A 24,825-nucleotide genomic window follows, 5' to 3' on the forward strand; every position below is an offset into this window, starting at 1 on the left:
TGTGATTTAAGAATATTTACAGCCACAATAACAATACGATTATGCCTGCAGCTGACGCAAAAATTGTAAACGTGACACAATGAAGTCAGTTTTAGGTTGGCTATACAGAAGGATCACAATTTTTGAATAAGTCTCCATTTGAATAGGAAATAAGAGTATTGCACTAACTTCTGGGGGAAATACTCACTTCTTTAAGGCTTTATATATTTTATATACGAGTATTAATATTTATGAAATTGGTAACCCTGTTGGTGTGGTGGTGATCTTGAACATCTCTAAAAAACCCAATTGAAAGAGGTGTGTCCTGAGGGTCTTGAGTCAACTGGAGGCAATGGTTTACATAACACAGTATATATTAAAAAAAAACAAAAAACTATGTTATTTTAGGAATAATATGAAGCACTTAAATCCAGTGAAAGAAAAATCAGTGCATATCATACATCTAGGTTGGGGATGCATACCAATACAATTTGACATGGCTTTGAAGTGCCCTTACTGCTTGGAAATATAGGTGTTTATTAAATAATGATGTAGAATATTATTTAAAAAGCACAAATATCCAACCAGCCGTAATTTGATTTCCCTTGGTCAAATCAGCCGCTCCTAAATGTGAAGTGTGCCAATATTAACTCATTTACGGTACATCTAGTGAAACGGTCCAAACCAAGCACTGCTATTTCCGGTTTTTAAAATAAGTCTCGACAGGCAATGGTTTATTTTGTTCCTCTGGCTTTCAGCAGGACGACTTTGTAACAAGGATAAATCGTGATAAAGAGGAAGAGGAAACATAATATTAAATGGCTTGTTTCAATCCTGGAAAGAGACCATTACTTTATATGATAGTGTATTTTATATAAATGTCATTTCACTGGAACAAATTTGCTGATCTATAGATTGAGAGGATTTGGAATATTCGTTTCTATGCATTACTTTTATGGGGAATTTCAAAATTTACCTATTTGTGTCCAGTGTGTATAAATATACAAAGGGTGTGAATTGTCAGAGACACCAACATAGGCTATTATCATGACATTTTTATTTTATTTTATTTTATTCACAAATAAAAAACAAAAACATTTATTTAATATAAACACACAATTGTCCAAGTCTTGAATGAAAATGAGCAGAAAGAAGAGGAATCTTATTTACTCTGCCCCTTTATCACAATTAATGAATTTACATAGTAAAACAAAATTACAATAATATACACAAAATAAAAGTAATTAAATAGTCCAACACAGCCACTCATCTTAAAACAAAAAAATACAAAAAACTTCAAAGAGGGAAAGAAAACTAAAATAAACCCCCCAAAACATTAATTTGTTGTAAGTTATTCAAATGTAATATATTTCATTGTATTTCCTTAAATAATCGGAGTTGTCTCTCTGGTTTGTTTCATGCTAAAGAACCCGAAACACACTTTAAGCCTGAAATCTACACAATGACGGTAGATATACCTACAAGACAAGTAACGTACGGTTTAGCAGGGTAAGATGGAAATCCCCTGCTGGGAGGCCTCCCAACATGACCCACAAAAAGGTTTTATGAACACTAAAGGTTCAATTTGAGTCTTTAGCAGGAACTAAACTGGGCAGAGTGAGACAAGCCTACCTTAACGAATTAAGTTTAGTTGCAAGGGATAAATCTACAAAGGCTGATGGCAGTGCATAAAATTTGAGGAAACAGTTGAATGCTTATGGATATCAAAAATGTGCCAACAAATTCCAAGTTCCTTCAGATTCAGTAGCCTCACCACACAGTTTCTCTGCTGAAACCATCATTTTGCTAAACATGAAATCAATTTCACTTTCCTGTGCTCAGATGTACTTTTTTCTCCCTGGAGTCTTCAACCCCCCACTGCTGCTATTGTCACATTTGTGTATACTGATTCACTGCATCTTCATGTGTTGGGCAAGACGTATCATTAGATTATTATTATATTAGAATCACGATCATAATATGTCATTGTTTTGACGGATAATTTAACATTTTTCTTTTCAGTGCATTGTCTTCGCTTTTGATGAGACGTTTATTTTGAAAACCGGAAATATGACTGCTTCGACCGTTTGAGTAGAATTTACGTAACGGAGAGAATAGCAGCGCACTTCACATTTAGGAGCGGCCGATTCATTTGACCACGGAGAAACAAGTGACGGATGGCTTGACTGCAGTTATAACGGGCGGTGTCACTTTTGACACGAATACTTCATTGAATGAAGTAATTCAGTAAATTTGAAAGTATTGTATTCACTCAGTCTGTTTCCATTGCTCTTATTTGAATTTACCATCAAGTATAAATATATATTGTTTCTTGTCATTCTCTGTGATTTCATCTGGGATTTTTTAATATATATGCAAATAATAACAGAAGCTATTGAAACTATATGCAAATAATAACAGAAGCTATTAAAACTATATCATTATCTCCCTAAAAGCGAGCAATTCTGTCCCTTATACCGAATGTGTGTCATTTCACCAACCAAAAACTAACTTCATTGTGCATCTGTCGTGCACTTTTCCTTACCTGTTCTCACCGGTTACCTGTTGCAACATTAACCAGATAACCAGGAAGAAACTTTCTCATAACTCACATGACAGTGACGTCACGCGGAATGTGGACCGCAGATACATATTGTTTGAAATAACTGACCCGAAAACAAACGGACAGACCAGAGCTCCACAACATGTTTCGTTCTTTCTGCTGCTGCTGCTTCTTGGGAGAAAACTCTGTGAGCGAGGTATGTGTTTGAACTCTTTTGAGGTTTAGGTGAATGTGGATACCGAAGAAGAAATCAGACCAGAGACTTGCTCGATTAGTGATTTGGTTATTGGATGGACTTCTACAATATCTATTAGGTTATAAGGTCATTTAAGAAAGAAACATGTTTTTTATTATTTGTATTGACAACCAATAATACATTAATGGAGAACACAGTTATAATATAAATACAAAATCCTGAGGTGTTTACCAGTATGAGCCTATTCTTCAGTGCATAAGTGCACGAAATTATGACAAAAGTGTTTCATGATTCCAGGTGCTCACAGGGGTGTAATTTTTGCCAATAAAAGATATAATTATATATTTATAGTATAATGTTTGTGAATCTTCTTTTTCAGAGGCGACCTCTCCTGCAGCCCAGACCATCAGACCTGAGTGAAGCTGTTTCAGCAAGGCAGATCCCATCAACCCACAGTGGTACGTTATCTCTCTGTTATTGTCTCTCATCCATGAAAACATGGAAGCATATGTCTTTATTACATGTGGTCCTTTTGTGCGTCTGTGTACAGTCTGTGAAGAATGTGGTCACAGAGGCTGTGACATATGACTTTATGTGATTTATTTTTATTTTGTGGTGAAGCACAAAGAGCGAGGCAGAGTGGCAGGCTGGTGCTGAGGAGAGTGGGTGTGCCAGAGTTGGACCAGAGGTTTTCTGATGTGACCGAGACCTTCAATGAACAGCAGCACCATTATGAGTCCATGGTCCAACACATCAGCAGCCTGCGACAGAGCTGTGAATGTTCCCATGGTGACATGCTGGCTTTTTCTGAGTGCGTTGCGAAGGTCAAAGAGGAGCACCGTGAGTGACTCACTCAAATTCTGAGCCAACTATATATGGGCAGGTTATAATACCACCATTTTATGTTTTCTGTTTCCCCGTATTTATCTCCATCTGTCCCTACCTCCAGAGGCCAAATACAAGGTGTCACTTAAGATGAAAGGCTATGACTTCTGCCTGAGTGTGGTTCCTGTGGGGTTAAACAGTGAATGTGCAGAGGGACCAGAGGAAATTCTGCCTCCACATTTGAAGTTGGCTCAGGATGAACTGAGGGGCACTTCCGAGCGTGCCAGATCCACCATCTCCAGGGGCACCATGCTTCAAGAACTGTTTGGCTGGCTGCTCCGCAGCAGTGACCAAATGGCTGAACAGGTGAAGGAGGCAGCACCATCTTATCAAGAACAAGGACGACTGAGCGAGAACCTGGAAGAGAACATGAGGGAAGTGAGAAGGGTGAAGGAGTTGTCGTTGGGATACAGACAACAAGCTGGTGAAATCCTCACCGAGGCTGCACAAATCGCAGGGGCTAATTTGTAGTTTATGTACATTTTGAGTTCCAGTCCACATAGATTACAAAGATTACATATACTGGTGTATATAAACCACAGTGCCACACACAAGGCTACTGTTACAGGTCAGTCAAAACAACACTAGGAATGTCAGAAATATCAGATAATCAGACACACATAATAATAATGTGAGGCATGTAGCAAAAGGTACTTTGGACATGAATACTCGCACACATATTCACTTTTTACTTGCACTCGCATCTAAAACATTAATCTATTAACTGTGTAAAGAATGGAATTTTCCTGTATATTTGTAATTTGACCAGCTAACACTAGGGGGCATTACATACTGTGACATGCTTTGTCATACAGCAGTAAAGAATATTTTTACTCAGATTATTTTAGAAATGCACTTTCAGGATCAAGACTAAATTGTAGAATACCAGAATCAAGTCTCATGATAATGAATATATTGCTTTTTTAATTGTACTGTATTATGTTTTTGTAAAACGTTGCATGTCGGAAGGAATGTTTTTAAATGTACAGTACATGCAGGTTGTAAACTGCACCTTGATAGAATAGTATAATTGCATAGATGACAAGACTGCTCGGGTTTAGTGACTTATAGCAAAAAAGAATTCAAACTCAGCTTGAGATTTAATGTGACTGTTTGTGACCTTCTGCTGTTGTAACGTTCAGACAGAGCAGATTTAATCCTTATTATCCACAGAAGCCCTGTTGCATTTATCAACTGATTAAAAGCTGCAACCTCCCATTGCCTGTTAATGTGACAGTAAATGGTCACGGTCATATGCCATTTGATAATGAATTTCGGAAAAAAAAGATTGTTCCAGTGGTCATCAAGTGGTCATACATTATTTTCTGAGACAGTTTTTGAATACTTGCTCTACAGATTAATTTGGCATGAAGTATGCTTTATGTGTACCAACTGTAAATAAAATTATATTTTTAAAGTAATACATGTTTAAGAAAGTCAACCCTTATAGATGCTAAAATATGCCAGGTTGGCTTATCTAGATCAAGTTTTGTTGTAACAAGATGGTTTCATCAGTTTTTTTCATTTAAGTGAATAGTTAATTAAAATGTGGACGTACTGTATTTTGATTAAATTAATTAAAGGTAGATTTCATATAAATGATTAAACTAGTTTTTATTCTGGAAAATGTAAAACTACCATGGGCAAAATAAATGAAATAAAGTGATTTCATCATTTTAATTAATAATAACCATTATGATAATCATATGTGATTATATGATATTGTAGTAGCTCACTCTGCTGTCAAAGAGCAACGACAGCGACAGCCTACCGTGATCGTGGAAATTATTAACATGCAGACTTCAGTCTAATATGATTGGTTACGATTTATGTAGGCGTGGTCGGCTTTTTATATACTGCTCTCAGATAGGCTAAGACTTTCTGTCACTCTGAGGAGGCCGGGCCTCCCCGTGTTTAAGGTAGTCTGAGTGGAGAAAGTAAAGAAGATGGAAGGAGCCGATGTTGTTGAATTATTGAGGAGATTCATAGAGAAGTGAAGTGATAGCTGTCTCCTCGTCCTGTCGGAACCATAGAAGACAGCGATACCGAGGAACTGAAAGATAGCATGCCAGTAAGTAAACAGTGACTTCCCCAGTTTAACTAGTGTCGCGCCTTAGCCGGTTAGCTAGCTAACGAGCTAATCTGGAAGCAACCACAGTGACAGCTTTAAGTCATTCAGCCAGCAGTCAGTGAGAGAAGGCGGGGGATTACTTTACACTCCCTGGCGCTAGTTAACAACTAAAGCTAACCTTTGTCATTGAACTATCAGTGCTTCGAGACACAATTTCATGTTGTTCAAACACAGGTTGTGTGATCAGTTGTCAGTGAGTCAAACTAGTGTTAGGGTTAACAGTGTCTGTGTACAATTAACTAGTTCCATTTTTGTAATTCACTAGAGGACTTGCCAGTACACTGTTAACGAGCTTTTCATCGCAACCGTTTTACTGCTGTTCCAGAGATAGACTTTTATCCTACATTTATCCTGTTAGACACCAGTGTGTGTTGCCTCTGTAGGACATTATCTATTTTGGATTTGGAGCCCAAAATCCGGGCTAAGTAAATGTTAGGTCTTAACTGGTAATAGTTGAACGAGGGATGACTCTCTACTAGAGCTGCAACTAATGATAATTTTCATAATCGATGGATCTGTCGATTATTTTCTTAATTAACTGAGTATTTGTTCTGTCCATAAAATGTCAGAAAATGTAGAAGTTATTGATTGGTGTTTCCCAGACCTTTAAATGATGATGCTCTTATATGGGTTGTTTTCGCCCCAACCAAAATGTTTCAGTTTTAATAATTTATTTGTCAAATGGAGCAATGAAACCACAGAATATTCACATTTTAAGAAGCTAAAAATCTGAAAGAACTGTTAAACTTAATAATTGATTATCAAAATAGTTGACAATTAATTTAGTAGTCGTAAAATCATTGCCGCCCTACTCTCTACCACTTTTTTAGGCCTGATATCTTCTAGTGTCTACTGATATTAGTCCAATACAGTCATTTTGCATGTTTGTACTAATACCATCCAGCCATACAAAATCATAATTAATCATTAAACAATGTATCAAATGTTCTGCTCCCATCAAAAAGAAATAATCAGCAGGACACAGATAAAATGTTGTTGCTCCTTTTTATTTGTATCTTTGATCGTCTGTGGATGGTGAAGCATTTCTTTGACTTCAAAGATTTTTGGATGATATCAGATACTTACTTTTTTCTTTTCAATTTAACCCAGTGATGTCATGTAAAATAAGAGTTAGAGAAGAAGCTTTGTTTAGTCTGTCTGCAGAATGGAGGTCTGTGCGGAGAGACTTTTTAAGATTCTTTAGGTGATAGTCTTGTGTGTGTATGTTTTTCTAAATACTATCATGTGATGGAGCTTTCCTCTGTACCGCTCAGCAAGTTCTGGGGTTTCCTGTGTAAGCAGGGAGGGGAGGTGTGAAGCTTTGCTCTCCTGCTGTATGAAAGTAACTCCCTCATGACATACTGGCTAAACCTGAAACTTGTTTTACAGGCTGTGTTCTTCACAAAAGCTGTACCTTTGGTGTTGTGATAGTTATTGTACTAATAACTGTTTGTATCTTGATTTATTAGCTGCCTTACATGCAGTTTACCTACACTGTATTTGAGGGATTCTGCTCTGAAAGTGGTATTATTAGGGTGTGGATATGAGTAAACACATGCATAAAAAGTGTGCTCAGGCTTGGTGATGTGTTGCATCTGTGGCTGTTAGTGTCGCAGGTCTCTTAATGCGTTTTGACAGAGAAGCCCTGAAGGTCTTACAGGCTCTGCTGTCGTCCAGCATCACAGTTAGATTCCCCCATGTTTGCAGTTTCAATTCTATGTCTATGTAATAGGTTATATGTGACATACAGATGTTAATATACACAGCAAAGGCAGACTCCTAAACTTAGCATGAACGTAGCCCTAACCAAAATCTTGAAATGGAAGTTATTATTTGTACCAAACATGGTGTTTGAATGTGAAATGGATGCATCGTTATTAGGAGTCGTCTCGCTATGACATGTAAATATATTGCCTTATTGCCGGGATGGAGATAAAAAGGGGAGACATAAGTGTTGAAGTAATGGTGCTATTAATCACTGGATTCTTCAGGCTCTCGCTGCAAGAACACGGGGAATTGAAAAAGGCATGATGACGGTTGAAGATGCATCACTGGCTCAGAGGCAACGGAGACAAGAGTGCAGGCTGCTTTAAGAGGATTCTATCCCAAAATGTCTTTCGGTAGCAAAGCCACTTACACACACAAACCAGAATCTGCTGTCATGTCTGCTTCGTTACAGACAGTCCCGTGCAAAATATATGTGAGTGCAATTCACGAAGAAAATAGTGACAGAAGACTAAAACACCCCCCATCCTCTAAGCTATTAGAAGAACCAAAGGAAGAGCACTGTGGGAGGTGATGTTGCAGTACTAACCACAGGCCAAGCTAGTCCAACTACACAAGTAGAATATCAAACAAAATGCCATTGACATAGGAATGGACAGTGTAAACAGCTTGTAGCAGGGCTGCTGAAGTTGAGGCCAGGTTTTGAGCTTTGGCCATGTAGACCTTAATTCCGGCAGAAACATAGAAGTAGACATCTGACATTATTTTTCTGTGAGACTTCCGATTTGGCATGTCCAGTCTGTAGCTAGATGGCTTTCAGCAGCAGGCAGCACAGCAGCTTTAAAATATAATATGGCCTCTAGAAAAATGGGTACCAGGTGTGCTGTTAGGGTTTGCTATAATTGTTGGTATAACCAAAAGGCTGTAATAGAATGGGAATGTTTTGATCATCGGCCGCAAACAAGACAGGAATGTGAATGCAAAATGTCATACAAACTTTTTCCTCCTTCGAGGAATGAGGAAGTGCTTTGCTTGTGTGTTTGGTTTCTTTTTTTCACAGATAAAACGGAAACTAATACCGGAAGTGTGGTGCAATATTGGAAGTCAGACTCTAGTTACTTCAATATTCAAAAATATTGTCTTATAAACCTGCATCTGCCTTTATTTGGCATGTTGATTTTGTTGACAGTTGACATCTTGTTTCTATGGAGATTCAGGGGTGGAGGCATATTGCCGCAGTTCCTGGTGCTGACACTTGTTTGTATGGTGTAACAGTTACCATTGGTGGTTTTGGTATGACTCCATAAGATTTGAGTCAGCCGAGTATTCAGTGGCTAGTTTAGCTTCATTTCAGCACATTTGGTGTATTGAATAACCCCTAATCTCTGTAAAGCTTTTATTCACGGATGGCCTAACGAGTGGATTGTTTGGCTTGCACCCTGTACCATGGCAAAAAGCAGCTGGAGCAGCTCTGTTGCACTTAAAACCACACAGTCTTTTGCTCCCCTTTTTTCTTCCCTCCATTCAAGCTTTCATTGTTATTGGCCCACTCACTTCCTGACAAAGAAGGTTCCAAAGTATGTTCGTAATAGGAAATGAGGTAATGAACAGGGAGGGATGTACATGTGTGTGGGTGTTCCCCTAGTTCATTCTCTCTTGGAGTTGCATGCATTCTCACTCCACCACCTTTCCCAGACAGGTATGTTCTTAATCCTCTGAGCACCGCCTGCAGGACGCCCAGTGTGTGGATGTATTGCAAGTTTTTTTTAACAACATTGCCTCAGGTGTTTTATATTAGAACTGTCCGGTTATTATGCAAACATACTGCTGGAAATCTACACTCATTTAGCCCTGTCTGTCTGTGTGTGAATGAGAGAGTTTCGGACAGAGGCGTGGGTGTAAATTCAGAATGAGCTGTCAATTTTTGCTAGCTCACAGGAACAGGTTTTTGTCAAGCAACACATTGAATATACACAACACACATACACACACACCCAACACAATGGTGCAAGTCTTTCATCAATCTTAGGCAAGAAGAAGTGGGTTGCACCAGAACTGCTTAAGTGGAAAAAGATCAGTAAGCACCAGTAAAGCTAATAAACACCTTTTTAAGACCCACTTCTTGAGATAGTTTGGAACACAGCACACTGTGCGTGTGTGTTTCATTATTTTATTTGAATGTTTCTTGCAGCCTGGGAGGTTGCCAGAGGCATAACAGATTGAAGCCTACTGAACTCTCCTCATTTATTGACCCCTCAGTCTCTTTCTCCTGAGTTATTCATCCCTTGGGTTGTCATTCAATTTATTTTATCCCCCATTTCTACCACTTATCTCAGCCTCTATTCATTTAGATATTGATCCCTGCTCTGTTTTTCCCCCTGCACTTCCCACCTTTCCTTGTACTGCATTTATCGTCTACGTTTTTGTTCTCTTCACTGGTTAGTTTGCGTGTGTCAAGCCTGCAGAGCCACTTATCCCTAGCACTGGTTTATTCTGGTATGTGTCCGTCTGTGTGAGCGCAGAAGAAACTCACCAGCTGCTGCATTTGTTGGTATGCCCTGTCTTGCTTCTATTGATGTCTGCAATGATATACAGTCTACATGCACAACGAGTTGGTTAGACGTAGACTGTGGACAATCATCTGCCCGATAACAAAATTATGCCCCTGTAAGGCACTGTCATGGCAATTAATTTTCTGTATTCAGTGTCAACAGGTTCTAGAAATCTTTCTGATTCTGCAGTGTCTGCTGTTGCTTTATGGCCCTTGTAACTGAAAATGGCACATATTGCATTTTTATTTATAAAAATGGAAGCAAATACATCTTGTAATTCAATTAGAGTTAATCACATTCACTATGTTTTTCAAAGAAAAATTTTTATGCATCCATTTTATAATCAAATCATAGCCCTCTGAATCCAAACTTGATCTTGAGGTGCATAGAGATTCCCAACTTGATGCATATTATGAAAAATAACAATGTGGCACACAATCAATGGTGAGAAATGCCGATTTTGGTTTGTTGTATTTTATTTTGTACCAACATGACAGATGCGCCCGTCTCATCAATGACAGTGTGAACGTCAATGTGAAAGTAGTTGTTAGATTTTGATTACATGTGGATTTTGCATCTTTGTGCTTTTCCACCCTCTACACAAATCTACCTAACCTATTTTAAAAATGACTATATTTTAGAGTGATTTCTGCAGCTGCTTCTGTGTGATTCGTCCTTGCGTGTACCTGAGGTAGGAGGAAGATCTATCACACAGGCAGCTGGCTGGTGATATTGGTCTTCAGGTATCTTTTTCTGGACACAAATGATGATGACATAGAAGACGTACCCCAGACGCCACTGTGGGCACAGTTGATTGGTTATAAGTGACTGTGTAGGAGGAGAACCCATCCTCTTTGAAGACTGACTCATCCAGACAAATTACAGCCTTTATTTTTTTTTTCACTGAGCCCGTCATTAAAATGCACATGATGGCTTTAGATGGAGCTGTCCTCCTTGTTGTCCGCACTGCCATGAAATATACAGAATACCACCACACCACAAGGGAGTAATATGTCTAAATGGAGGCTATCCTGCTTAATAATCCTTCCCTATTTCATGAGTCACTGACTCCCCTCCCTCTCGTCATTCTTGCCATTGGTACAGTCCATAAATAGTCACCTGGCTTCTATGTAGGGACCACTCACCGAAATTATATTAAGTAAAGCGGCTGTTTTATGTGAAAGTCGCATTAGGATTCAGGGATGATGGGAAGAGAATAATTATATTTTGTAGGAAAAGTTTTTTTATTACTGACAGTGTATGTGTGCATTTCTTATCCAACAAATGAAGTGTTTGGAAATTGGAATTAACTTATATCCGGCTCCAGTCTGTGCATGACAAGTGTGCACATAGAAGGATTTCTTCCGCCAGCCTCCTTTTTTTTTTTTCAGGCTCTTTTACCAGACATACCAAACATAGAGCTTGTGTGTCTGCATTCAGCAGCAAATTTAGCCTTGTACTTGTAGTTTCCAATTGCGGGCACAACATACGCTGCACTGAAAACAATCTGTTAGTGGAAAAGTTTAATTCATCAGTCATGCAAAGGGACGGCGCGCTCTCTTGTCACTCTGCTGCATGACTTGGCCCTTGATGACGTCAGTCACACAATACAGATTAGGTTAATGTGACCTCTTTTCCAGAATTAAATTACTGATTATATTATCACTTGTTTGTTATTTCCCAGAGCCTTGAAGATTCCAAGGAGACAAAAGCACAAAGACCATGAATCCTCTTTACTCTGCTTGCTGCTGTAAGAAAGTTAATGTTGGGTGATCAGGCTAATGTGGACAAAATTGAATTATCTAAACAATTATTGGATGGATCACTTTGGTGCTTTGTTGAGATATTTATAGTCCCTGTATGAATCCTTGAGGGTCTTTTATTCATCACTCACTGTGTGTTTTCCTTTACAGTGAGCATTGTACAGAACTGCCAGTGGAACTATTGACTCTAACACACACTTAAATCAATAAGTCGTTCATCAAGATTATTGTCAATTTCTGTGGATTAGTTGTCAAATTATTTCAGGATGAGGAATGACTTATAGGAGCTGTGCGTTACTGCATTACATCATTGATTATTCATCATTTACATTCATGCTAATCAAAGTTGACCATCAGTGCTATTTTTATGTTGCACCGCTAATGACAGAAAAAGCATTTCCACTTTAAATCATCTCATCTAATTACCATGATTATTATCGTATTATAGAAAACTATGATGCTCCCTTATGAACGTGTGGCTGGGCGATATATCGATATTACGTCTACATCGTGACATGGGACTAGAAATATACTAAATAGTATGAATTACATATAATTTATTGTTTCTAACAATTAAAAAGCAAGAAATAAACCAGGTATGATCTGAAATGAAAGGTAATAACTGTATTTAAACATGTAATTCACATAAACGGTATATATTTTGTTGTATTTACGGTGTATTGTCACTCTACTACTATACACCTCAAGAGAAAACTTTTCATCAGCCCAGAGAAACGACCTGTGTGCTGCTTTATATCCCAGTCGATCTCACATATTAAAATATAGCTTAAAAGTATCGAGATATTATTCGTGAGCCATATCGCCCAGCCTTACAGAAATATTGGTTTAAAATGTATATTGTGAAAAGTACATCTTAAGATTATGTTCCCGTATCCCGCATCCTTGCATACAGGCCTGGTTAGAAAGCTGACAATGAATCTCGCAGAATCAATTGTTTCAATTCCATTGCTCTCGCTCTCTGAAAAATGTATTTATTTATTTATTTTTTAAATGAGTGGAAGCGATGCTGTCTGCATTCAAGTGGAGTGTCTAGAATAGGAAAGGAAAGAGTCAGGCAGGCAGCAAAGGCGCTGGAATGAGCGACATCAGAAATAGAAAGCAGGCTATGGGGGTAGCAGAGAAGTCATTTCAGCATGATCAAATGTGAGCTGAAACCTGTAAGAGCCTCACATTTTTCTGTCGTTATTCAAAGTCTGAACTGTACAGCTGGACCAATAAACATCCAAAATCTGCTGTGCCAGGTTTTTTTTCCCCCCTCCTGAGTTTTTCAACTGTGAAGCCGGCCAGGATTCACTGTGGGTGATTTCGATTTTCCAGCCTGAGTTGAGTTAGGTTCTTGCTTTAGAAGTGTGTGTCCATGAGAGGGAAACAGGAGGAGAGTGAGGGGGGAAGGAGAGACTAATGCTTCTTTGGAGTACTGAAGTGGTGCCTGGAGCATTGACATTCTCTGCCGTTCACCATTGCCAGTTTTTCTTTACCATCAATAGTGGATTATTAATGATATGAAATTATAGGCTACTAACAAACATGGTAGGGAGCCGCTTTCAAGGTGTGTGTGTGTGTGTGTGTGTGTGAGAGAGAGTGAGTGTGAGAGAGAGAGAGAGAGAGAGAGAAAGAGATAAATATATTTTGTATGTGTCAAAGAGCTGCTGACTGTGTTTATACATGATTCTTTTTTTTCTCTCTTAGGTAGAGGCGACTCCACTGCAGATGAGGGAACATGTTGGCTATGGACCAAGGAGTGGTGGAGGAATGGCTGTCAGAATTTAAGGTACTGCGTCATTGTGTGTGTTTACTGAAGAAAAAGAAAAAAAAAAGGTCCTGATCATTGTGCAAATCTTTGCTGCTGCTCATTATTGGCAACATGTTTTCTGCACAAAAAAACACTTTTGAGAGCTTCTTAACTAGAAATGTGCTCTCCTTGAAACATGAGCACTCACCAGACGTGGTGAGAAGGAGCAGATAAGATTTTTCCTGTGATCAGTCTGCCTGCGCTCACACAGCAGTAACAGTGCACCGCTATAATGCTCACTCTTGTGTTATGTTTATCTGTGTCACTCACCATCACTAATAACATTATGCAGATGTATCGATTCAAGCTGATAATTTGTGTATCCTGGACTTAATGTGAACCAGTGCACACTAATGACAGAGTTTGCCCCCTGGAACGTTGAAAACAAATGTATTACTCTTCCTTAGTCCTTGTGCTGTGGGTTATTTTTTACACCGCTGTTTTAGACTTAAAACAGTAGTTTGAGTTTCAAACTGTTTGTGGTTTTCAGACCCTTCCTGACAGCGCCGTGTCCACCTACGCTGCCTCACTGAAAGAGAAAGGTTCCCTGGTACCAGCAATCTACAAGGTCATCCGAGAAAACTACAGTGACGTATGTACAGACACACACACACACACACTGAGATCCTTTGATTCATGTAATCATTAAAGTTGATAACTGAGCTCACAATTTTGCACAAATGTTTTGAGTCATTTTTTCGGTGGTATGATTTGCCTTTGACACAAATATTTTTGGAACTATAAATCAATATATACATTTGCCCAGCAGCCGGTTTGAAGTGTTTAATAGGTAAAGCACAGGTGTTACTGAGCCCATCACTCTGTTCAGTTTATGTAAGACAGGATAGTGTTGGAACTCATTCATTTGATAATGAGAACATGTGATTTTCCTCCTGTGACCTGTCAAAATTGCTGCTCTTCAAATGGGCCCACTGTTGTGGCTCTTATTTATTGATTTGTTTTTATTATTGAGTGATGTGATGTGTTTTTGCTTCTTTTTTTTTGTCCTCCCCAGTTGCTGGAGCCAGTCTGTCACCAGTTATTTGAATTTTACAGGAGTGGTGAGCCACAGCTGCAGCGTTTCACGCTACAGTTCCTGCCAGAGCTCCTGTGGAGCCTCCTGTCCGTCAGTGCAGCCAGAGATCCCCACAATTCTGGCTGCATCGAGGCCCTACTGCTGGGAATTTACAACCTGGTAGGAAAGAGGATAAAAAGGTTATGGTGTGTGTGTGTGTTTGTTTGTTTGTTTGTGACATTTTCAGTACCATGTCAGAGACAATTTTCTTTTACATGTTATGAGAAAAAGTCAAGTCACTTTTATTTATACAACAGAGCCTTGAAGGTTCTTTACACTCTCTACACTGAGTGACTCCCTCTATCCTTAGGAAAAAGTTCAGCAGATTACTAGAACTAATCTAGGAGAGGCAATGGTCACAATAGCTGTAAATTCAATTAATATTAATAAAGATGGTGTAATCACAAAAAGAGACCTGTTGATATTAACAATGAAATGTTGCAAAGTCAGAAAAACACCAGGAAATAGTCCTTGATCCCCAGAAAGTATAATTGCACAGTTTCAGAAGCAGGGGACTGATTTACCCACAGCTACTTCTCCATCATGTGTTTTTAAATGATTGCTAAATGGTTTTTTCTTCCTTCTTGGCTTCATATAGAGAGTGAGGCAATTTAAGTGAGAGATTGAGGAATTGAAACACAATGATTTTGCAAATAAACAATTTGGAGAGGTTTGCTGTTGCAAATGCCCTGGAGCTTTCTCCAAAGAGATGGCAGCACTAGTAATTATTCAAGTGTTTTCAGTTCCGGCTTCATCCATTTTAGCTCTGGATATTTTATCAGCAAAGTGCAGCGTCCTCTAACTTCCTCTCAGAATAGCAGAAAAGGTCAGCTGTCAGTCAACACAGTGGTTGTCTTCCATTAATCTATTTGACATTAACATGCACACAGGGGACACCAAAACCCTGGGGTTTGTGCTTGCGTTGTGGCACAACATGCAACAGACTGAGTAGGGAAAATGCATCACAGTCGAGTGCGCTTGAAAAGTTAAGCCCATGCATCGCTCTTTTTCCCCGCTGTCCACAGAAACATTTTCTTTGTCTTCTTGTCTCTGTCCTTCACAGGAAATAGTTGATAAAGATGGACAGAGTAAAGTGTTGTCCTTTACAGTCCCTTCGCTCTCCAAACCGTCAGTGTACCACGAGGTGAGTAACATGCTCAAAAGTTTCCTTTTGTGGAAGTTTTGAATGGCAAACCTGAAATCTTCCCCATTCAGCCCTCAGCCATCGGCTCCATCGCTCTAACAGAAGGGGCTCTAGCCAATCACGGGCTGAGCAGAGTAGTGTACAGTGGGCCACACCTGCAGAGAGAGACCTTCACAGCACAGAACAGGTATGAACAGGAGGCGCGATGTCTTCTTGTTTGAAGTATTCTGGGCAGGTGGCAACTTGTCTGACTTGTGTGCTCATTTGGAGACTGACAACAGTCTGATTTTTGTACACCGGCGAACTGGCTTCGATCTGGCAGGAAACGCACCAACAGAAACGCATGAATGAGGGTGTCGAGTCTGGGGAAAAAAAAACACTGACAAGTTTAAGCCATTGTTGGGCTGTCAACTTGTATATGATTTACAATTGTACCGGGGGTTTTTTGTAGCTTAAAAAATTAAATGAGCAACATTTCACATAAATGGGTTAAAAGTTACTGTGAAGAATGCTAATAGCTTCATAGATATCTTAAATTTCAACTTAGTAGCTTGAACACAAGGAATCATTAAAGGTACAGTGTGTAAAATTGAGTTTATTGATGAAGTTGCATGCAGCATCTGAATATCCCGTCATTTTACCCTTCTCTTGTACGACATGTAGCCCTCAGTTAGCATCAAAATTAAAAATGATGATGGTCCAAAATGGCGCCCTCAGTAGAGCTGACCTGCCTCCTGATACAAAAATAAAAGGCTTATTCTGGGGTAATGACAAACAACAGTTCATACAAGTGGTTGATATTTTTGTGCCAGATTAAAATATCCAAATTTTACACACTGGACCTTTTTTAATATATTCCAGTAGCTTGTTTTTAATATTCGCAGCACTGCAGTTGATTAAGGTTTTGACTTGTATGTCACATTGTGATGTGATTGGTGGAGAGATGTGCTATTTTAAGGGTGTGAGTGTGTTTTATGTTGTTGAGATTTGAGGTGCTGACCTTCCTGCTACTGTGCTACAACGGTGCCCTGAGCTACATGACGTGCAACTCCCTCCAGTCCCTCTGCCAGTTCAGCTCCAGGTAATAAAAACACACGGCCTCATCTTATCACAGCAAGCTAGTCCATGAGACATGCTCACACGAACAGACACATTTTATTGTATTGGTATTGTCTTTGTGACCGTTTCTTTGTTGCTTATAATTTGTAAAAAACAGATCTACACAGACGACTTACACACAGTTTTGGAAGCTCTTGCTTATCTTATCCTCTTATAGACTCTGCTGGCAGTGAGAGCCAAGATACTGCTATTCTGCAGAGAGCTGTGGTGTACATGCACCACAGCTCAGTGATTTTTGGTAATCTGCCAACAGCAGACGACCATTTGTCTGATTAGCACAAAGCTAAAGCGAAGTTATCTGATTAGATGTTTTACCCTCGACAGTTTGCTGCCTGTCATTTCCAGTACGTGCAGTATATAGCAGCTGCTAGGATTGCCTTCCCTGTTTTTCTTCCCTGTGTCTTTTGTTAAAACTTTAGCACTTTATGCATGGCCACATTTTTTTAACACCAGCTTTTATTTGCTCATTATTGTGTTTCATATTTACTGTAGCCACAGGGGGGAAGTAAATTGGCTTGATGGAGGTGCAGCCAAGTGGCTCTGTGGAGAGGTTTTCACTGATGCACATTTTCTTTTATTGTGTTTTTATTGGTTCTCCTGCAGGGTTTGTATATGTGGTTATCCAAGGCAACAGATGCGACGATACAAAGGTATTAGCACACGGCTGACGGTCACGTCGGAGTTCCTCGTTCAGCTCATCACAGGGATACACTATGCCTTGTGAGTTTCCGCAAATGCAACCTGACCGTTCTACTTTATCTTTTCTTTAAGTCTCTGTAATTTGTGTTTTCTATATTTAAGGCTGTGTTTGTTTTGTTCTTCCAAAATGAAATGTACCTGCACTGTAACAATATTACATGTTTGCGTTTAGGTGTAATGGGGAAGTTGAACTGGGATCCAAAGCACTGGATGACGTTTTGTATCGAGCCCAGCTAGAGTTGTTCCCTGAGGCTCTACTGGTGGGTGTAATATTTATTTTCTTTCACACACTGTGTATGACCATTTCTGTTATAAACCTGTAGTTCTTATGGAGACCAAAGCCTGGTCCTAATAAGGCAGAACCTTATTTCTGAGGTTCTTATCATGGATAGGAATAAGATTAAAATTGTGTTTTAGTTTAAGACATAGTTTAGACAAAACTGTTTATGGTTAAAGTTAGGTATCAATCTTTGTTTTGGCTGTCCAAATGAATGGAAGCCAATGCAGCAGTCTTACACTATGTGTATGTGTGTGCACGTGTGCGTGTTTGTGTGAAGGAGCATGTGATTTGAATGCACATGGCTGCCTGTGGTTTGATTCAGGCCCGACACACTATTGTGTATTGTGTGTGTTGTGTGAGACTGTGTCTGTGTGTGTCAGACTCCACAAGCGGGGTGTAATCCCACTAGATTATTTACATGCTTTCTACTCCGCTCAGTTAAGCCATAATCCTCGAGGCCCACAGAGTAGAGGATTGAATCTAAGACCAGAGTATTACTACATAAGTAAAGGTTTACTCTAACTCAACAATGAAAACATATGAGCTGTGCATTCATAATCATAAAAGTGGTCTATATTGGAGAAAATTATAAAAATAAAGAAGGAGATTTGTGAATAAATGTTGTGTATACACTACAGCTGAATATATCATGAAACCTCAGTTAAATCCTATGTATATTTTTGAGCATGTACGTTTTCTTAGAAGGCACCAGGTGGCTGCTCGTTAAGCACAACTCTTGGACGTTACCCTCATGAGACCAGTGTGTTCCAGCTCCGCACAAAGGAAATGTTCAGTTGTGATTATGATGTAATCTTATTACGACCGTAGTGTTCTATAAACTTAAACATCACAAGTCCAGGTCAGCTTAGGGACATGTTTATTTATTAATATGTCCCTTATTCCCATTAAATCGAGGATGCACTGACCCTCAGCAGGTTTGCGGATGTTTGTATTGTCAGTAGAACGTGAGCTTTTAAGAGACAGCTTCAGCTGAGGGGCTGCATAATGGGCAATTTTTGATAATGAGGATTTATGCAAACTGTGACTCTTTTCAAAGTGTGAGTTGCAATGTAGAGCTGCCAATGAGCCTCTTTAACAACGTTTGTGCCTCTTCTTGCCCACAGGTGGGCAATGCCATCAGGTCATCGCTGCATGGTGCGGCACTGAAGAGCAACAACAAGGAGGGTGCACGGAGTATCCAGGTGGAGATTACACCGACCTCCTCCAGGATCTCCCGAAATGCCGTCACCTCCCTCTCTATCAGGGGACACCGCTGGAAGAGACACGGTGAGACACATACGCAAGAAGAAAAGCAAGCGACATATCTGTTGGAGCTCGGCTCACTGGAACAACATTGTAAACATTTCATTTTATGGCGTAATAACAGTAGTATTGTTGTTTGACAGGGGAACAAATCTATGCCAAAGAGAGAGGGAGAGATTTAGATCACTTCATTTGATCACATCATTTCAGTGGCCCAAGTGTTTTCATATTTCAGCTCCCAAGCCCATAGATTTGCTTTCCAACTCATTTAAAATCATCATTTCCTATCTGAGTTGTCAGGAGTCACCTGAGTTTGCAGCAAAGCAGCGACGGGTGTGCATCTGTGGAAAAACAGAAGAGAGATAATAAAGGACCAGAAACCAAAGACCAATTAGATTATTTATAGTATAACATACACATAAGCTGCACTATACATACATACACACTGGCCGTTTGTAACTTCGTCATTGTTGCCTCCAAGGCGCACACAAAAAGAGACAGCCTGTACGTTTACATTCACATAGGAGAGCCACCCGCTTTGTTTCCTGAGTAGAGATAAGCAGGTAAATTGCAGCCTTCAGCTAGTTTAATACATGGGTGTCATTTTGAACCTAACTACCATTTTTCCTCATCGTGCGTCCTGCTCATTGGTGTCCTTATCAGAGCTGCGTCTTTCTTCATGAAGCATTTGTCGTGAGCGGATGATTGGGAAGATGAAATAATAATTTGTGTAGGAATGAGAGGCGGTCTCATATGATTCCCTTTAGAAACTGGTTTCACATTCATCTCCACGTAGCATGTATTTTGACCATCTTATGTTCTGATTACTATGATTTTTGTCTTTTTATTTTTCTGTCATTACATTGATTACCCGTGTGTGTGTTGTGTTTCTGTGGTCGTGTGTGCCTGTGCACATGGCTGTGTTTTTGTTTTTTCATGTATGTTTGCATGACATGTGTTTCTGTGTGTATACCTGTCTATGTATTGTTCCATTACCCACCCATGCTTCCCCACCACCAGAGTCCCAGGAGGTGAGTGTAGACAGTGAGGCTGCGCTTGGGGGCGTTGCCATCCCCGAGATAAGTGTGACAGGTGTGAGCGTCGAGAGAATGGTCAACGGAGACTCCCTAAGGCCACGCCCTGATGGCCGCACCCAGCCCGATGGCGACATTTTGGGCACCCCCTCAGAGGTCAGCCTGGACCCCCGAGGTCATGACTCTGGTGCACGGAGTCAGGAGGTCAGGAGGCAGAAGTCTGTGAGGCGATTGGTGGAGAGTGAGGGTTCTGGGTCAGCCTCCACTGGGAGGAGCCAGTACTAAGGCCCTGCCCCTCCTTCCCCGTGCCACTCCTGGGGTAACCTAGGTAACGTGTGTGGGGGCGTTGTCTGAAAAGCTGCATGACGCCTTCCCCCTTTACCTTTTTGCACTGGGCTCCACCACCTTCTCTCCTCGTCTAATCGCACTACTCCTCTCATTTCTCTACTCGATGTTATTCATTCATTTACTCTCTCCTTTGTGACTAAAGCTTTCTCAAGAAGATCTCCTGCTGACATCCCTTGAAACCAAATTAATTATTTAAGCCCTAAATGGATTACAGATCAGTAACCTAATAATAAACTGTGCTTGGCTGAATCACTCAATTAAAATGAAATGATTTTATGTTGAGAATAATTAAGTAAAGCTCTTCTCATAGAAGCAGAACATCAGTGAAACAAGGGACATAAGCGGCAGGTATAAAAGCAGTTTGCTATATATATGATGAGGTAACACAAAAAGCCCTCTTGACCTTGGATCAGAAAGTTCATGTTCTTCTGTTTGCAGTACCAGGAGCCTTTGCTCATACACTGTTACTAAGAGATTTGATACCTTCGGTACACCTCCACACATTGAAGACAGATTACTTCCTTCTGACTGATAGCTAGAAGCTGTGGAAGGATATGCAGGTCCTGTATTATTTAAAATGTTACCGTCACAATCTTTAATTGAGACTTGAATCAAAGTGACTCCTGACCTTTTCCGAACTGAAGGCTAAATTAAACCGTGAATAGAAGTTAAAAGGACCTGCCTATCCATCACACGTTGTGTTCCCAGGCTGTTGACTGGTGTTCTGTTACACTAATAGATCAAACTAGAAGGGGTGGTTTGCTACTCAGATGGGTGTGAATGCACACCTTGAAGAAATCAGAGAGCTGCTTATGTGTATGTCTTTAGGGTATGTGAAAAGAAAATAATTTCTGTGTCTTTTTTCCCTCCCCTCATTTACTTCCCCTTTGTGGTCTCTCCTAGGCTTCTGCTCTCTGGCACTGTCCCATCCTCTCTCTGGGACACACATGCACCCCTCTTACTGTTGTATCTGGGGTGCTGCTGGTTATCCTAACATGTGCTGGGCTAGAACTCACTGTATACTTTGACTTTTCTCAAGTGGCAAGATATTGCTCATAGTTGAAGTTGTGGGGTGAAGGCGCCACCTGCTGGACAGTGACAGAGCTTGTCTGCCATTCAGCCATTAATTGATAAAAAATGTATTGTCTTAAACCATGGATTGGGGCTGAAATATTCATTTTCTTTTTAAAAATTTAAATTTAATGTAAAAATAATACTATTGGCAAATCACAAAGACTGTAATTTTTATTTGTTTTATGGTTTATATAATACATATTGGAGGCAATTCATATCTTTAAGCTTTTATCCTTGCATTATCTAAGTTCATATTTTAATGAGCTGGATGGTAGATAAGATGGTGGTTTTGTTGACCGCTACTGGTTTTCATTTTATGTTTTGTTGTGTCTCCACCTGTCCATCTCACAGATGCTGTGGATCTGGGTTCCCCAGATGAGCTGATGGACATTTCAGAGGTGGATGAAGGGGTGTGGCCAGGTGTGGTTGGGCCTGACATGACCCCACCCACGATCACTATCAGCAACAGCATCACCACGTTGAACCTGGGGGCCAAGGCCATGAAGAAGTGTCGTCTTGGCGGGCGCAACAGCAAAGACAAGGAGACGAGCCCTCTAACAACTGGCCGGGCTGCCAGTGAGAACACCGAGCACGCTGTCAAGAGACTGACTCTCACCTCCAGCCAGTCGGTGCCTAAGGCAGGAGCTCTCACCAGCCTAACACGCACCGCCAGCGCCGTCTTCTCCCGCTCCTTTGAGCATGTGGCTGGCAGTAATGCGCCTCCCTCCACCAACCACAACACCTGCGAAGCTGCTCTCTACTCGTGCAGCCTCCAGGAGGAAGGGTACCTGAGCCCCGCGCCAAACCACACGCAGCGCTCTCCCAGCATCAGCGTGCACCTCGGCTCTGACCTTTGAACCCTTTGATACTCCTTACTACATGAACCCTCACCTGTGACCCTTTACCTGTGACCTGGAACTCCAAGCCATGCCAATTGCAGAAGAACAACAATGATATGAACAAACACTCTTGTCTGTTTCCTCTGTCGCTCCATTTATGACGTGTTTGATGGTGTGTGGCGTAAACCAGTCTGCTGTTCTGCTCCATCCAGAGAGCATCAGCTACTCTTCTCTTCTTCAGCACAGTCAGCTCCTCTGCGTCTGATGGAGGCAGCATGTCAGTGATACCTCTTCCAGCTTCACAGATTATTATTATTTTTTTTTTAAAAGTAGTGTACTGTTGCTGTGGAGTTGTACCAGTACAGTCTTGTACTATCTTGCAGAGCAGCCTGTTGTTAAATGGGTAAACTCATGACTAAAATCTGTGTGGGAAAGTATTTTCATAATGTATTTGATTCTGCATTTGTTGCCCTGCATGGCTTTTCATTATGCCCATTGTGACTTTGCCCTGGTTTGTGGAAGGGCTCGTTTGTGAGTGTGTGAACGTCTGCTTGAGGGTGTGTACTGTACAGTCTGTTTTTATATATATATATATATATATGTATATGTATGTATGTATATATATATGTATATATATATATGTATATATGTATATATATGTATATGTATATATGTATATATATATGTATATGTATATATATGTATATGTATATATATATATATATATATATATACTGTATGTTTTTAGAATAAAGGCTGCTGCTGATTGATACAGTGAATAGGGTATGATTCCCATATCTGAAACAAGTGTTTCTAATACTTTAAAAAAAAAATCAAGATCTTTTCATAGCAATACAATGAGCTCCCATACTCCCTGTGTTCACTTTTCTAATTGTCAACAGTTACAGCTACAGTATGCTTCTTAAAAGTGATCACTAAATAATCACGAGTGTGATAAGAATCATTTTTTATGTTTACAGTTGCACAGTATTGTCATTATGGAGAAGCAATATGTGTGTCGTTCACTCGTTCTCGCACCTTCCCGATTTGCTGTGCATTTGATGGCAGAAATAAAAATCCAACTTCTGATTTACTTAAAAGGAGATTTTGGGGTTTTGGGGACAATGAGCAAGTGTGACTTGTTAAGTATTGACTTTTGCACTTGAAAGAGTGTTTTTAACTTGGGTATTTTCTTATGATGTACAAGAGGTTTGACTCTTAAAATTGTGGTGTTTCCCTGTTTTTGTCTGTGTGTGAGAGAAATGCGTTGTTGCTCCGTTCACATCTGTCTACTTATTCAGAAATATTAAAACCAAATACTGACTTAAACTCAACCTGCCTGTTTTGAGTGAACCGTGAACTGTAAACATACCCTTTCCTGAGCTGACATGAGAAGGCTTTCAAGGCAGCACAGCATTTTCCCTCTTCTCAGATTTACCCACCATTCCAGATGTTTGTAGTACTTTTGGTGGTATGTTTCCAGTGTCACTCCATGTTGTTCAGCACATCATAAGATGTGGTGATATTGTCTTGTACCAAAATGGTTTAAATTCCCATCCGTCTGCTACATTCTGTTGTCTTGAATCAGGCACCTGTGCTGCCCCACCTAAAGTGTATTCTGTTGGCTTTGTGCTCCAGCTGTCAAAGTGTCCATAGCTTGGTGGGACAATAACAATCATCATGTTTCTCTATGTGGGTTTCTAAAATGTGAATGGGTAAGCTCTTGTTCTTAAGTATGTTTGTATTGGCCTTTCATTTGTCTGAAGATAAACTCACCACTATAACTTCTGGGAATAAAGTGTTTCTATATTTCACTTGTGTGCCTGGTCATGTTTTTCTGTGTATGACAGGGAGTATCACCGCACTACGTTTTAATCCCGGCTTTCAATTTGGGAATGGAATTGGTATCGTTCCAATAAAACTGTATAATCGGATACGGTTTCAAAAATCCTATGTATCACATTCTTCACAATGCACAGATTGGAAAAAGTAAATAAAATCATCAAAAGCAGTTTAGCTGAGTCATGTTTGGGCTGTTTATTTCTTCTTTTTGGGGGAACAATGTTTGTTCTTTGAAATGACTCAGCAGTGAAATGACAAATGTGTTGGTGACAGTATCATTGATCATAAATGGTCTAAAGCGGCCATATTGGAGCAATCTGTATCAGTAATAATTTATCGTTTAATTCTGAGATTGCTGTTAAAGTAAATTGAAACTTGTATAAAAATACAGATACAGACTTTTAATTTTGTGTTATAATTGAAATCAGATAATGGTGTCATTTCTATTCTTTACATTTCTATGTCTTTTCGTTAAAAGACAAGTAGAAGACCAAGTCCCAC

The 24,825-nt window shown here is 39.9% G+C and overlaps 2 protein-coding genes across 4 annotated transcripts; both read left to right on the top strand.

Moving 5' to 3' along the window:
• The first annotated feature begins 2,582 nt into the window (after positions 1-2,582).
• Positions 2,583-4,838, top strand: si:ch73-345f18.3. Its single transcript, XM_044052885.1, has 4 exons — positions 2,583-2,738; positions 3,118-3,196; positions 3,360-3,578; positions 3,688-4,838. The coding sequence occupies exons 1-4, from the start codon at positions 2,685-2,687 to the stop codon at positions 4,092-4,094; spliced, it is 759 nt and encodes a 252-aa protein (XP_043908820.1). The 5' UTR covers positions 2,583-2,684; the 3' UTR covers positions 4,095-4,838.
• Positions 4,839-5,525: 687 nt separating this feature from the next.
• On the top strand, positions 5,526-24,296 carry fam126a (family with sequence similarity 126 member A). 3 transcript variants are annotated; one of them, XM_044052811.1, is made up of 12 exons: positions 5,526-5,694; positions 13,505-13,586; positions 14,098-14,199; positions 14,623-14,802; positions 15,746-15,826; positions 15,898-16,013; positions 16,812-16,907; positions 17,549-17,665; positions 17,817-17,904; positions 19,049-19,211; positions 20,208-20,549; positions 21,995-22,356. In XM_044052811.1, exons 2-11 carry the CDS (start codon positions 13,536-13,538, stop codon positions 20,504-20,506), a joined length of 1,293 nt encoding a protein of 430 aa, XP_043908746.1. In that variant the 5' UTR covers positions 5,526-5,694; positions 13,505-13,535; the 3' UTR covers positions 20,507-20,549; positions 21,995-22,356. The 3 variants fall into 3 exon arrangements, with proteins under 3 accessions (XP_043908746.1, XP_043908744.1, XP_043908745.1); XM_044052809.1 differs by lacking the exon at positions 20,208-20,549 and having other exon boundaries at positions 21,995-24,296; XM_044052810.1 differs by lacking the exons at positions 5,526-5,694; positions 20,208-20,549 and adding an exon at positions 9,124-9,178 and having other exon boundaries at positions 21,995-24,296.
• Positions 24,297-24,825: the final 529 nt, after the last annotated feature.

Source organism: Solea senegalensis, linkage group LG20 (assembly GCF_019176455.1).
Source record: "Solea senegalensis isolate Sse05_10M linkage group LG20, IFAPA_SoseM_1, whole genome shotgun sequence".
Classification (NCBI taxonomy): Eukaryota; Metazoa; Chordata; class Actinopteri; order Pleuronectiformes; family Soleidae; genus Solea; species Solea senegalensis.

Excerpts from the sequence above, each read along its gene's own strand:
- fam126a (XM_044052809.1), top strand. The coding sequence starts at position 13,536 with ATGTTGGCTATGGACCAAGGAGTGGTGGAGGAATGGCTGTCAGAATTT. Across the intron at positions 14,803-15,745 it reads TGCTGGGAATTTACAACCTG|GAAATAGTTGATAAAGATGG; the intron begins GTAGGAAAGAGG and ends TGTCCTTCACAG. Across the intron at positions 16,014-16,811 it reads ACCTTCACAGCACAGAACAG|ATTTGAGGTGCTGACCTTCC; the intron begins GTATGAACAGGA and ends TATGTTGTTGAG.
- si:ch73-345f18.3 (XM_044052885.1), top strand. The coding sequence starts at position 2,685 with ATGTTTCGTTCTTTCTGCTGCTGCTGCTTCTTGGGAGAAAACTCTGTG. Across the intron at positions 2,739-3,117 it reads GAGAAAACTCTGTGAGCGAG|AGGCGACCTCTCCTGCAGCC; the intron begins GTATGTGTTTGA and ends CTTCTTTTTCAG. Across the intron at positions 3,579-3,687 it reads GAAGGTCAAAGAGGAGCACC|AGGCCAAATACAAGGTGTCA; the intron begins GTGAGTGACTCA and ends CCCTACCTCCAG.